General features: G+C 41.2%; 1 protein-coding gene across 1 annotated transcript; it reads left to right on the top strand.

The window, feature by feature from the left end:
- The first annotated feature begins 3678 nt into the window (after positions 1-3678).
- Positions 3679-12727, top strand: insig1 (insulin induced gene 1). The gene is made up of 7 exons (XM_011488987.3): positions 3679-3813; positions 4185-4584; positions 4680-5030; positions 6107-6231; positions 6535-6701; positions 7117-7216; positions 10845-12727. The coding sequence occupies exons 3-7, from the start codon at positions 4697-4699 to the stop codon at positions 10872-10874; spliced, it is 756 nt and encodes a 251-aa protein (XP_011487289.1). The 5' UTR covers positions 3679-3813; positions 4185-4584; positions 4680-4696; the 3' UTR covers positions 10875-12727.
- The last annotated feature ends 2194 nt before the right edge of the window (positions 12728-14921 follow it).

A 14921-nucleotide genomic window follows, 5' to 3' on the forward strand; every position in this document is an offset into this window, starting at 1 on the left:
CTTTCTCGCAAGCTGTCTTCTGCAGAAAGGAACTATGCTGTGGGGGACCGCGAACTCTTGGCAGTCAAAGTCGCACTGGAAGAATGGAGGCACTGGCTAGAGGGCGCAGTCCATCCGGTTCTTATCTGGACCGATCACAAGAATTTGGAATTCATAAGGACAGCTAAACGTCTGAATCCCCGGCAAGCAAGGTGGGCTTTCTTTTTCTCCAGATTCAACTATATACTTTCATACAGACCTGGATCCAAAAACATAAAACCGGATTCTCTGTCGCGGATGTATTCCTCTGCTGACCTGCCTGTGGATGAGTCCGTCATCTTGGCTCCTGAAAGAGTTCTGGGAGCATTCACATGGAGCATTGAATCCAAAGTAAGGTCTGCCAACAGATCCATCGCCAGTCCTGCAGCATTGCCCCCTAATCGGCTGTTTGTTCCTCCGGAGTTGAGAAGTGAAGTACTACAGTGGGGGCACTCCTCCCTGTTATCGTGTCACCCAGGGGTGAAACGGACCTTGTTTCGTGTAACAGAGAGGTTCTGGTGGCCAGATATGAAAAAAGATGTGTCCGAGTTTGTGTCTGCATGTTCTGTCTGTGCCCAACAGAAATCCTCAAATGCCCCTCCAGCTGGACTCCTTCAACCCCTGCCTATTCCTCAGCGTCCCTGGTCAGAGATCTCTGTGGATTTTGTCACCGGATTACCTGAATCTCAAGGTAACACTGTGGTTCTTACAGTGGTTGACAGATTCTCCAAAATGACCAAATTTTTTGCCCTGCCCAAGCTTCCAACTGCCAAACAGACTGCTGAACTCCTCACCACCCATCTGTTTAAAGACTTTGGATTTCCTCAGAGCATTCTGTCTGACCGGGGCCCACAATTTGTTGCCCAATTCTGGAGGGCGTTTTGTGTCCTGATAGGTGCTGAGCCGAACCTGACCTCAGGTTACCACCCCCAAAGCAACGGCCAGACAGAGCGAGTGAATCAGGATCTGGAAACGGGACTGCGATGCTTGTCTGGGCAGAATCCCTCGTCCTGGTCCAGATCTCTTCCCTGGGTGGAATACGCCCACAACACGTTACCCTCTGCCTCCACTGGCCTGACGCCCTTTCAGGTGGTTTTTGGTTACCAACCTCCTCTGTTTCAGAGCTTGGAAAAGGAGGTTGCGGTTCCTTCAGCGGCAGCTATGGTGCGTCGTTGTAAAGGCATGTGGATCAGAGCGAGGGCAGCCCTGTTGAAATCGTCACACTCATACAAAAAGTCTGCAGACCGCCGCCGTCGTCCGGCTCCGGTTTACTCGCCTGGGCAGAAGGTGTGGCTTTCATCCCGGGACCTCCCGCTGAAAGTGCAGTGTCGTAAGCTGGCTCCGAGATTTATTGGACCATTTCCAGTATCGAAGATAATTAATCGCTCTGCTGTCAGACTCCGCTTACCCAGGTCTTCTCGGATTCATCCCACCTTCCATGTTAGCCGCATCAAACCGGTAAAGGAAAGCCCCCTGGTTCCACCCTCTGCACCACCTCCGCCCCCCAGGATACTTGATGGAGGCCCTGTATATACTGTCCGCCGCCTGCTGGCGGTACGGCGTCGGGGCCGAGGTTGCCAGTACTTGGTGGACTGGGAGGGCTATGGGCCTGAGGAACGGTCCTGGGTTCCCTCCCGCCATATCATGGACCCCCGGCTCATCCGGGATTTCCACGCCTCTCACGGGTCTGGGCCGCACGGGGTCGGCCATGGGAGGGGGGGTACTGTCAGGATTAGTTAGCCCTCTGGCTGTCACTTCCTGTTTTATTTTGAAGGCTGTCTTTTCTGTCTTCATTTCCAGTTCCGCTGTGTGATCTGCTTCCTCCCTAATGTGCTCCACCTGTGCCTCATTGTCTTCCCTATATAAGCAGTGCTCTTTTCTCAAGCCAGTGCCAGATTGTCTTTCTTTCCCTGTGAGCAATCCAGCCTTAATCTCTCCAGAGTTCATAGAGCAATTTGTTCCTGATTCAGTCCTCTTTTGGATGGCCTCCTGAACTTATATTAAAGACTCTGATTCTGCCACTCCCTGACTCCACCATTGTGTCCGCCTGAGCTGCATCTGATAGTGGAGCACTTTGGTTACTATTGCCTGTTTACCTGCTGTATAAATAAACTTGGATTAGACTGAGATAACCTTGTTTGCAAATTAATTTGATCCCAATAACATAAAAATGCCAGAAGTTTTGTTTACCTAAAAACTTGTGTTAAGAAGATTACTTTTAGTCTGAAGGTGATTAGAGATTAAGACAATGGTACAATCAACTCAAAGCAGAGCTTTTCCAATGTTTACAGCAGAAAAAAACAATCACATTCCTTCTAAAATAGTATATTTATTATTTGTAAATTTAAAATAAGGCATGAAAAACAACCTAAAATTATTCTGTTATGGTAAATATGGAAAAATGTTATGCATCATTTATTTCATCAGACATAAAATATAAATTACTAATGAATAAATCGACATCTGCAGATGTCTTAGAAATGCTAATATATCCAGAGTTTATCTTCTCTTTTTCGATTATTTGGTCAATACAAAGATCTGGACTGATTAATGCCTCAACCCTGAGAACCCAAGAGCAATTTTCTTCTGGGATTTTGAAGTTAATTTGGCTTTTTTGTTGTTTTTTTCATTTTGCAGCAATTAACATAGACCAGAAGATTGAAAATCCATAAATAAATTAATAAAAAATACACAAAATGTATATATAATTTTGAAGAAAAAAAAATAAAAAAACAGCGGCCAAACTTGTCTCCATGGGTTCTCCAGGGTTAAACTTTTGTTTTACTTAGAAATATTTGAGGGAAAATCTGTTAATTTTCTTTTCTTTCTTTTTTTTTTGACAAATATTTTTATGTTATATTTTCAAGTCATGAAGCTAATCACTGGGTGGCAACCAGAAATAAGTTTCTGCTTCACAGCTTCATTTGACAAAACAAAAATCATCCTCCTTTTTAGTTCTGCGTTTTAGCTGCACATAATTGCCGTGACACAATGAATACAACACTGAGCCATTAGCAGCACAGTCAATTAGCAAAAGAGGAATTTAAGAGGGAAACTTAATTAACAGGACATGCTATCTGATTGATACGCTTTCTGTTTTTGTTTACAAATTTGCTGTGAGTCATGATGCAACAAGTCATTTTGCAAGTCAATTTACATCGTAAAAAGGATATTCATCCATGTAATTTATTATCATGACACTGATGTTAAGAAATGTGACTTTTAAGGATGTTTTAAGAGGATGTAAGGATGTTTTTTTGTCTAATGCTTTTCTTAACGTGTGAAATGATTACTTTGACCAGAAGTGAGTTTTCTTTAAAAATTATGATTTTATGTTGTGGCTATTATAAGGTTAAACTGCATGGAACACGGTGTTTACAGCTGTATGTGAGTCAAGGGTCGGTAATGGTTACTGTGCTCCCTAATTGGCAGTGAACTGGACTAGAGGCATGATCGTAAAACACGTAGGTCCTGTCCCCGTTGTTTTTAGTCCTTGAAAGGCGGGCAATGAACTCTTTGCATGACATTATCTGTGAATGACATGCGGATGGCCACACACCTTTTGCAGCCTCCCTCCGAACCACACCTCCTCTATGATGACCTATGGGTCAACAACTTGTGCAAGCATCAGAAAAACATCACAACAAAGTGTGCCACTAACCCCATTCCCTGATGCCTGCCTATAAAAGAGCACCTGTGACTTGGATTAGGGTTATTTAGTCGATGTAACTCGCTGATGTAGCTACAAAGGAAGAAATAGACCAACCTTTAAGGATTAAACCTGCGTTCTTCCTGGTAAGAACAGTCTCCTAATTCTTTACATTATTATTGTTGAATTAGAATAATTACAAGAAATGAATTATTGGCTAAAAACAGAAGATACTACTAAAGTATTTCATTAGGCTATGCAAAGGCTTTCAACTTTAAAGCTCAGCATGAAAATAATGAGCAGATGTTTATTAGCAACAAAAATTGGTTATTATGCATTACTGTTTTATTTGACACACCAATCAAACCTTTTTTTGCTACAATCTCTGCAAATAAGAGGGTGATGCTTTTTTGATCAATTAATTCTTTTGGTTTTTTTTAGTATTTTGACTTTATGGTTCCTTTGTCAGTAGTTTTTCCTCACTTTTTGTGTTTTCTTTTTCTTTTTTAACTTCTAGGTGATTGATTTGTACTTGTTAAGTGAAGAGAACTTCTCCATTGAGAGCGTTTGCATTTCAGCCGCAGCCTCCTGATCTGAGCGTCTGCGCCGGACGAGGGGGCGGTGGGGTGGCGTGACGTCATATCAGCCACCGCGCTCTGATTGGCTGCCTGGCTCTCACCCGACAGAGCTGTGATTGTTTTCTGCAGAGGAAGCCTCTGAACGAGCGCCGTGCGCTGGAATGAAGCGACCCTGTGTGTGTTTTTTTTGTTACTGAAGCGATGATGTGAGCGCACAACGTGACCGGAGTCCTTGTCGTTGAGTGCGGGAAAACAAAACAGGGTGGTAGTTTGATCACTGGCCGAGGCGCCAACGAGCAGGACGGAAGTTTGGGTCACACAGTCTCAAGAGAGATCAAGGTAAGAACTTACAGTTTACGACTTACTTTCATCATCTAGACCCATGCTATAAATGATTTATGTTTGTAAGTTAAATCTTTTTTTTGATTTAACAGTAAAAAAAAAGTGCCAAATGCCGAGACTGGAGGACCACTGCTGGAGCTGCTCTTGTTCTTCTAAGGCTGACACTAAGCATTCATCGGGGGCTAGCTGGGTCGCATCCAAGGTTGAGGAGATGATGTCCATCATAACCACGGTGCTCGGGAGCGCCTACGGCTCTCTGCACGACGTCCGGACCACCAACCTGATCCGCCGGGGTCTGGTCCTCTTCACGGTCGGGGTCTTCCTGGCCCTGGTGCTGAATTTACTGCAGATCCAGAGGAACGTCACTCTGTTTCCTGAGGAGGTGATGACAACGTTGTTCTCCTCCGCTTGGTGGATCCCTCCATGCTGCGGGACGGGAGCGGGTGAGTTTGTTGGAGGTTGTTTGTTCTGTTTTTTAATCAGAATTGTGCTGCTGTTTGGCGACAAAGGAGGCCAGATAGGGGAGGGGTCACAATGCTCCAGGTTTTTCCTAATAAAATACTATTTTTGGTGAGAATAACCACAAATGTGACATAAAAACTTTCAGGTTAAATTAAAAAAAATGTCTCTTTAGGTGTATTTCTAGGGCTCGACAAGCGAATCCGTCGATTTTTATGTCTAAAACGACAGAAATACCCTAAATATCATTGACTTAGACTTTCGCAGTGAAACATAACATTAGTCATCCTTTCTTTCCACCATTATGTAAGCTTTTTTTCTCTCGGGCGGTGTGGATCTGGCTGGTTTTGTGTTAGATATCAAAAAAGATGGCTGGGCACATATGATAGCTATTTCTGCGCTCTGATTGGCTGAAACAACCGGACGCGACGTGCGACGTCCCCTCATTGGTTGGTGTCATAACGGGTGAGCGGAGGACCTCCCCCTTCTTGTAGAAACAGGAAGTGGGGTTTTAAAAAAAAGAAAACATTCCATTGTGGCTCCGCCTCCCACGTGCTGAAGGAAGGCAGAGAAACAGAAACCGATTTTTCTTGGTTTTAAAGTCTTTTTAGACGACTTTTGAGTAAACCAAAGTTCAAATTTCATGTAATATGTTTAATTCATATTTAACATAGAAAAACGTTTCTAATTTATTCCTATAAAAATTATAAATTCTGACTGTTTTACATTAAAGATGTGGAGAGAATGGTTCAGAATTTAAATAAATAACTTGTTTATACTTTTACGGTCAAATTTAGGTCCAAAACCACTTATTTTTAGGGCAATTACCTTTAAGGTTTTTTCTCAGAAAGTAATTTAAATAAATAATAAATTCACATATATGAGCCTTGAAATTGCAAATACACAAAACAGTATCGCGTTCACATGAGTCACTAAGTATAGAAACGCACGTCTCAGCAAATTTTCTGTCACTGCAGCTCTTTGACAGGATTTGCCCTCAGTGGGTCTCGGTATTTCTGCTTTTGTTGCATAATTCAGGCGTATTTGTTGGTCTTCACAGCTGTTATCGGCCTGCTGTACCCCTGCCTCGACAGTCATTTGGGAGAGCCTCACAAGTTCAAGAGGGAGTGGGCCAGCGTCATGAGATGCATCGCCGTCTTTGTAGGAATCAACCACGCCAGTGTTGTATCCTTTTATCACCCTCCAAGTCTTGCCCCGCATGAATTTGCTTTGCTTTAGCCACAACAAGAATCAAACCTTTTCCAGTGATGAATTAAATACAGGGTCCCTGTTGAGTCTTTTGTTTTCCGACCAGTAAAGAGTCTTAGTTTAAAATTTTGTTGCTGTTCTGTTTTGTTTCTTTTGTTGCAAAGAAAGGAAGTGCGTAAACGTCTGTTCTTCTCATTCAGTCCAGCTAGTCAAAAAAATTCAAACCATCTGATCCTGTGCTAACATCGAAGTGATTCCCCTTAACTCTTTGGAAAACAGAAGTTAGACTTTGCCAACAATGTGCAGCTCTCCCTAACCCTGGCCGCGCTCTCCTTGGGCCTGTGGTGGACGTTCGACCGCTCCAGGAGTGGCTTCGGTCTGGGCATCACCACCGCCTTCCTCGCTACTGTCATCACACAACTGCTGGTCTACAATGGCGTTTACCAGTAAGTCAGCCTTTTTTCAGGGGAGATTTGGAGCAACAACGTGTGGTTTCAATGTTGTGTGAACAAACAAGAATGTTTCTCTCTTATGGCTGATTCTCAACACTAATAAGTGATTGTGCAGTAGTAAAAGTTGACCTTTGTCACTTAGAATCCATTTAACTGACTGGTTACTAATGTTATTGGATGCAATCTGTTTTTTTTTCTTCTCCGCTTTGAAGACTTTTATTTTTAGATGATCTCATTCTTCAAATTCACATGGGTAGTTGCGTAACATTTAGCCCTGCTTACATGGTGAACAGCAGAACGGCACACCAGAGGATCAGAACATTTCTATGAGAGATTGTTGACATTTTTAATCCATCCGCCTCGCGATACCTGCAATTATCTGACCCTTGATTCCTTCTCTTTGCTGTAGGTACACATCTCCAGATTTCCTTTATGTGCGCTCGTGGCTGCCGTGCATATTCTTCTCAGGCGGTGTGACTGTGGGGAACATAGGACGCCAGCTTGCCATGGTAAAGCCCTCTGTCAGTTGTTTTTCTTGTAAAGAGTCGCACAGACAAACCTAACTGCCTAAGTCTAAAGCTGCATTCACACCAAACACGATTTGCTTTGCGAATCCGCGTCCTCCGCCTCTATTTTGCCGCGCAGCGAATTCTCTGCTGGACGCTGGTTGAAAAAGGTGTTCATAAATCTGACGCTCCCGCCCGCCGTGTGTGGGAGGAGCTTCTGTCCAACGTCTTCAGCTTCATTGCTACATTGCTCTACAAAAACATCATTAATCACGTCTCCATGTCTGGGTTCATGAGATCATTCAGAGGCTCTCGCAGTACGGTGATCTTCACCGTCTACTGCAGGAGTTGCGTCTGAATGGCGGACGCTTTCAGCGGTACTTCCGTCTCTCTGTGACCCACTTTTGAAGACCTGGTGTCCCGCATTATTCTGAGGAGTGACAAATAAAAACAAAAATAAAATTAGAGGCACTTTTTATTTTGTATCCAGACAAATAAGAAAAATATCTTAACGATCAGTTTCTCCTCCCTGGTGGTTTTGGACTCCACCCGTTGATTACATTATCAAGACGTCACGGGCAAAAGACTGCCAAACTTCAGAAATGTGTATTTCACTGCGCCTCACTCAACACTTAGATTGTTCCGTAGGAGCTCTGATTGCATCTGTACATTGACTGCAGTGAAACTGGACGACTCTGCCGCGTGAATCTCGTTTGGTGGGAATGCAGCTTAACATCTAACCTGCTGCTCAAAACAGGTGAACTGTACTACACCAGAAGACTCACTGTTGGGGCTAAAAAAAAGCTTGTTGTAGAGTTGCAGAGTTTGTTTTCAGCCTCCTTTTAGACTGGTGTGCCTCTGAGGTGTGCACACAAAATTCCAAAACAGCAACAATGTCAGTCAGAATATATCTGAATGTGAAGCAGGAAATGTTTTATGGACTTCCTGAAACAATAAATCCATCTACTTGACCAGCATGTGGTGATGTTGATTAGGGGCTGCAGCACAATAGTCTGTAATGTTAGATTCTTATTTTGCTATTTTATTGGTTAAAATTTGTATATTTCTGTCACAACATCTTCATTTAAAAAAAATTAAATTACAGTTTTCCCTAGTTTGTCGCTGTAGTTACCTTCAAAAAGTTACCTGCAATAGGTATTTAATGATTTTTTTTAACAATAAATAAGCCCTCACAACACACTTTATACCATTTTCTCTTAAAGACATTAATATTTTTGCACTTTTTTTCTCAAATCTTTATAGAAAATCCCATCCTGTTATTATAGAATGAAAACAAAAATCTGATTGAGATTTGAAGATTTATGTCACTTTGGGAAAAGTAACATATTCTGTACAGCATATTCTGCACGGAGGGGATTGGTTGACAAGGTCAACGGCCAATCAGGATGCAGAACTCAATGCACTGGGGCAAAACTGCACAAAAAATCCACAAAATATGTCCCCCTAATATAGCGAGGGAACACTTTATCAAAACTTTCAAACTCTTCAAGGTGGTTCAATAACTGAAATGTATGTCACGATTTTAACATTCAACGTTTTAACCCTTTCAGTTCTTTTCAAGCAGTTTGATCAAGTTCTGGTTCTGAATATTGAACTTTAACATCATTAGTGTTTTCTTTGCTACACGTTTGTCATCCTATGAAAATACACCACAAAAAAACACAATTCTCTTACTCAATAAGGCACAATCTGCATTCAGTGAGCGAATACAATTATTTGCACACTTTCCATTTCACTCCACAAAATCCTGTAGCATCTGAGGAAAGGCGGGGGGGGGGGGGGGGGGGGGGGGTTATTGGTGAGTTTGTTTAACCATCAGTTGAAATGAAAGAGAAAATAAATCTAAAGTGTCTCATCTTCATTTTCCACTCCTTTAAAGAGTAGAACCAGTTCTGTAGGTGTTTCTGGTTTGATTTGCAACAGTCAGGTGTTTCTCTTAATCTTGATTAACTTTTTTTTTTAATTTGTCTGTTTGTTTTTAAAAGTTTACACTTTTTTGATTGTCACAAAAACCGGCTCCTGTGTTTATTACTTAGCAGCAGCCAGTCACAAAATATTCCAAAAGCCTCTGCTGCAGCGAACCCACTTCATATGGAATTATGTAGTTGAGCAAGAGCAGGAGATAAGATTGTAATGGTTTAAATTTGTGCAAAGAGCATTGGACACCCTCCTCTCCTTTATAATTACCCCATCAAGTCGGCTTGATGTCTTCATTAAGCTCGTGCCCGGAAGCCTCACCTCATTCTGTCTGTAAAGCCAGAGCGCCGTCACTCCCTCAGTTTGACTCGGTAAAAGCGTGAAAGCAGATTAAGAGCTGTTGTTTCTCACAGCCGCCGGGAGACACAGAGCCAGTCGGGACTCGGCTGACCGAAGGGTCATTTGCTGCTTGTTGTTTTTGTTTGTGATGAGGCCCGAGGACTGTTGGCACAAGTCTGAACTCGCACTTTTCAGCCTTTTCTTTTTCTCTCCTCCTTCCGCTCCATGGCGTCATTTATGAGAAGGATCAGGAGGAACCTGAGACTTTATTTCTATTCCACTTGTCTAGTTTGCATTTAAGCCGATTCTACTAAAAGAATTTGTCATAATAAAAGGTTTAAGTCATTTTTTAATCGTTTATACTTTCAAATTAAAAACCCAGTCTAATGAAAATTGAGTTTTAGTGTTTTGAACATCTTCTTGTGGCATTTTTGTGATAAAGGAGGACATATATAAAGAAAATTAATCTTAAAATTGAATTCCTGAGTATTTCTTAATTTAAATCGTTTCTTAATCCAATCATTAAAAAAATCGTTGGGCGAGCCAAAGCTCCCTGCTCCGCTCCATTCTGATGCATCCACTTGTAGACTAGATCCATGTACGTCTCGGTTTTACTAGTCTAGGCTGTAATCTGGATTAGAACTGTACGGCTGCATAGCTCCAGCATGTCTTACTATTTTTGCTGCAGGGGTATTGTTAGGCTGGGGGTGTGAGAGGCTGTAAACTAGCAGCAGAGTGTGTAAACAGAGAGCTTTCAGCAATAGTTCATCCTAGGAGAAGTTCTGATGAACTACAGCCACTTTGCAGAATCTACGTACTAGAAAACGACTTTATTTTTTATTTTTGGCTAAGAACGGAATAATTATAAGTAAAAGACGACTGGAAACACATGTCAAATGGATCAAAAGAAGAAATTAGTGGTTACATAAATTTTAATGTTTTGGGACTAATGTGTCAAAAACCGATTTTTTTTTTTTTTTTCTCCAGATTTTTTAGATGGATAAAGTTGAGACTTTAATTGTGAGGTTTCACTATTCTGTATGGCAAATATTACCAAAACGATATGTTGTTTTTTTTAAATTGGGTCCAGTTTTCAGCAACAGTATGCCGATTTTCCTTTTCAGAACATGGGAAGGGCTTTCTCTGTTATTTTTTAAAAGAAGAACAGAAATCAAAACACAAAAGCAGACAGAAGTTATTAGTCACTGAAAAAAAATAATCTTCCAAAATCACATAATTGTATGTTTTTATGTGAAAACCTGCATCTATAACACATAATGGAACAGAGGGGTGTGTCATTGTTAATTTTTAATATAATAATTGTTTAATGAAAATGATCCTGGTTTCCTTTCAGGGCGGTACTGAGAAGCCCCACATGGACTGAACGCTGTGCTGCACTAAAGCAGGAATAAGGACAGATGAGTGAAGGGCAGCCAAAGTGGAGATGGAGGAGTTCTGTGAGGAACAACAGGAGAAAAAGGACTCGTCACGTTGACTCCCTCTTTTGTTGCGCTGTCAGAGTGCAGGTCAAAGCATCCCTTCATAAAACGTGCCATAGTCCTCTGCAGCAACAAGCCTCTTCCTCCCATTAGCATCCCAGCTTCCTTCACACCGAACGGGAGTTTCGCCTTTCGCGTGTTCATGTCTGACGTGGATGGTGGACTGGTTTTAAGCGTGGACAGGTCCTGGCGGGGACGTGAACCACCGAGTGCTACGGCGTCCGCCTGGACAGCTGACGTAGGATAAATAAAAGGGAAACGCTGTTTGAAGGGGCACAAGCATGTCCCCGAACAGAAACGGTCGGTGTGCCTCAAATTCACCCAGAGGGTGAGAATGGACGCTTTTGATTTCTGGGCTATTTTTGGGAAATCGTTTGCTTTCTCCTTTCAAAATCCTCAAAATTTGTGAGAAACTGGAAAAAAAAAGGGCCTTCGCCTTGACCAGAATATTTATCTTTAAAGCATAAATCAAAGAAAACTGCTTATTTAGCACCACTAATGAAGCTAAATGTGCAGCACAGGTTACGACTGATTTCCTGTAGTTGCCAATTTTTTAGAAGCTAAAATCACAGGAAAATTAAAAAAAAAATCAACTTGACATTTGCCTGTCACATGACTTCAGTCGATTTTATTTCATCCTTTCAACTGGACTCTCCTTCAGATGTAAAAACTGACATTTATGCTATTTGGTTCACAGAAACGAGGTTGTTGTTAGATCTTTAAAAAGAAAATAAAGCCAATGATTTCCCAGAATGCTTCTTTTTGAGGATAATGAATGAATAGAAACAGGGAAAAATAGGAAGTGCCAGTGACGTTGCTACCAACCTGCCCCGTGTGTCGTGTAAAACCCAGAGCATTTTCAGATTTTAGGCTCTGAGACTAAACGTAAGATGTTTGGAGCACAAAAGTATTTCTTTTCCTCTGGATTTTGTTTCCCGTCTTATGTTTGGGTAAAATAGTTTCAAGCACAAGAACGTTTGTAGAAAAGTTAAAATGTTTTTTGGTTTTTTTTTAAGAGTTTCAGCAAAATCTCTTCTTTTTCTAGTGTGATCGCACAAATTGACCTATTTTCGTTTCACACCTGGTTTGATCCTTTTTGCAAAATATGCAGATAATTAAAGGGGAGGATAAGGACGTCAGATGCTTAAGATTTGCAATCTGTGATTGCCTATGTATTGTATAGAATGTAGTGCTTTTGTCACTGTTGCGGTTTAGGTTTGTCATTTTTCCGGAACACATCACTGCATCATCAGACAGGTATTCGTTCCACGTTAGACCAACAGTCTGTTAGCTTTGAGGGATTTAGAAGTCAAAGTGCAATCACACACTTATTTATTTTTTCTTCTGACAAATTGCTTGAAAAAAAAAGATTCAAATAAATGTTTGTGTGCATTTGAATTCAGGAAAAAGCAATAACGTGTTTGTCTTTGTCCGATTTTATGCCTTTGAAATCAAAACCAATGAGAGACGGGATGAAAAACAAACAGTTTTGTGGAACGATCTGAAGAAATCCTGATGAATTTTTGTAAATACTCTTTGTGGAAGACATCTTCAGGCCACATTCAGGGGTGCAAAACAGACGAGGAAGCTTTATGTTCCTTTTTTTTTTTTTTCTTTGCCGATGAAACACCTTTTGTTTTGTCGTTGTAGTTTGTTAAGTGTTTGAAATTTCTGCTGTGTATTGTTTTTGCTACCATGAATTCAAGTGAAAAATAAAAAATAAAAACTTCCAAACAAGGATGTTTGTCATCATCATTAAAAATAGATGATTAATAGATTCAATCGATTTATATTCCTACAATCCAACCAGATCCATAAGTCTCAAACAATAGATCATCTTTTGATCTATTTTCAAAGTATTCTTTTAATTATGATGATGTTCCTTTTGGTTCAAAACAAAACTTGTCATTTTCTAGGACATGATTTCTGAAGAGCGGCAGGAGTTCATTAGAAATTTTCCTCGTGAGTTGTGGGCGGGGACCGGTTTCATTGTTGCTTTCATTTCCCATCAACCCTCTGCTCACAGCCCCTCACAACCCTAACATAACATTACTAATGCAACAAAAGTGACGAGCAACATCGGAGAAAACCAGTTACATCTGAGCCAGATTCCATCTCAGATGTGGAAAACCAGAACCCATGTAGATATACTTGTCTATAAGTGAATATGTCAGAAGCCGATTGAAGTTTGTACGTAACAACTATAAGCTTTTCAAATTCCTTTTTATTTTTGTCTACTCTCAATACACCACAATTTGAATAAAGAAATACACAGAAACACAATGTTAATGTTAATTTTTCTCAACAGATGTCCTCCATCATGAGAAAAATGCTACAAGAACATGTAAAAAAACACCAAAAACATGATTTCAAACCCCCTTAACCATTATAAAATCATTTTAAAATTAAATTAACCAGTTATGTCGATTTTGCAAAATAGCATTTGGATTGAGACACGATAGGTTTATTTTACTATAACGGAAAGGCCAATTATAGTGCATCACAGCAGACAACACATATGATGAGAGCAAAAAACGATCAAGCCATTATTCCAGTCCAATGTGTGGAAACATACCATACACTGTGCTAGAATGTTCCCTTTGGATTATTTTGGTGGGGGAAAAACAACAGTGGGCTGAACTTTAGGAAGCTAAAATTTAAATGGATTTGCCATTAATTCTTGTGTACTTGTTTGTTTGTACACATATTTAATTTAGACTTCATTATCTTGCAAAAAATACAAGGAGTCACACCGGTTGAAGATGTCCTGGATCGATTTTAGGTCAGTGGATCAGATCATTCAAAATGAATCCATATTGACTATGAATCGTCTTGTCAACCACAAACGATGATATGTGATGTTGTAGAAATGAATCATTACAGGAAAACAGTTTCTGTGATGATTCTGTGAAGATCCATAGAGCTGAGTGGATTTGACCTCCTCAGATGATTTATCAGAAATGAGCTGTGTGGGGTCCTTTCGGGCTGAAAGGACCAGGACGCTTTTGTTTCTGTCATTCTGTGAAGAATCCTGGGTGCATCTTTCCTTCCTCTTCTCTGTCAGACCCTCCCCGGCTCAACACCCCCCCCCCCCCATGTGTGTCATGGAGATCATGAAGAGCTGCCCCCCTCCTCCAGCTGCCTCCATCTACCCCCTCTCTCTGAACACGCCTTTCCGGAGGGCAGACTCCTATTTATACCTAGTGGGGGACTGACAGTTAACCTTTTGCACTGGGGGAAATTTCTGGGAACGGGGCCAATATCTGTGGGCTATTTTGAATCAGGCCCTCATTCTGGCAGCCGCTCTGTACATCTATGTGTCTTTGCATTGATATAACCATCTCTAACTATTTATCCATCCGTTTTCTCCCATCTCTCTGGCGGAGCAACCATCCAGCGCCACACGCCACCTCTTCCCTCTCCCTGTTCAGTCTCTTCTCAGGCAGAATAATTGGCCAGGCTTCAACCTCCTTTCATTTCCAGCCACAGCAAACTGAAAGACTCCATTAAAGCGCCTCCTCGTTGCCAAAAGCACCCCGGCTCTCCTCTCCCTGCGCTCCCTCCATCCTCCCTTCAAGGCAATCAGACAAGACAAGCAGGGGCCCATGTATTGATTTGCACCATCTATAGCTTTGCTCTGGCAGACGTGTCTGTGCCGCACCTTTGTGACTCCCAAAATTCCTGCCATTTTGGCCTAAAATGTAAAACGTTGAGTCAACATGCCTGGAAAAAAAGCAGCTTTGTTGAGTTTAACATCTTTTTTGTGATCCTCATTTGAACGTTTAAAAAGAAATAAGACATTATATTCAATGAGGTCTTTTAATGAACCAACAGGAAAATAGATTTTCACAATATAACTAAAAAAAAGAGGATATGGATAAAAATGGTGCAAAATCTCTAGGGTTTTTATTATTTTATTTATTTTTGTCAAA

The sequence above is a fragment of the Oryzias latipes genome, chromosome 20 (genome assembly GCF_002234675.1).
Source record: "Oryzias latipes chromosome 20, ASM223467v1".
Lineage (NCBI taxonomy): Eukaryota > Metazoa > Chordata > Actinopteri > Beloniformes > Adrianichthyidae > Oryzias > Oryzias latipes.

Coding starts and splice junctions, on each gene's coding strand:
- insig1 (XM_011488987.3), top strand. CDS start 4,697: ATGCCGAGACTGGAGGACCACTGCTGGAGCTGCTCTTGTTCTTCTAAG. Junction 5,031..6,106: donor ATGCTGCGGGACGGGAGCGG/GTGAGTTTGTTG, acceptor TGGTCTTCACAG/CTGTTATCGGCCTGCTGTAC. Junction 6,232..6,534: donor GAATCAACCACGCCAGTGTT/GTATCCTTTTAT, acceptor TTTGGAAAACAG/AAGTTAGACTTTGCCAACAA.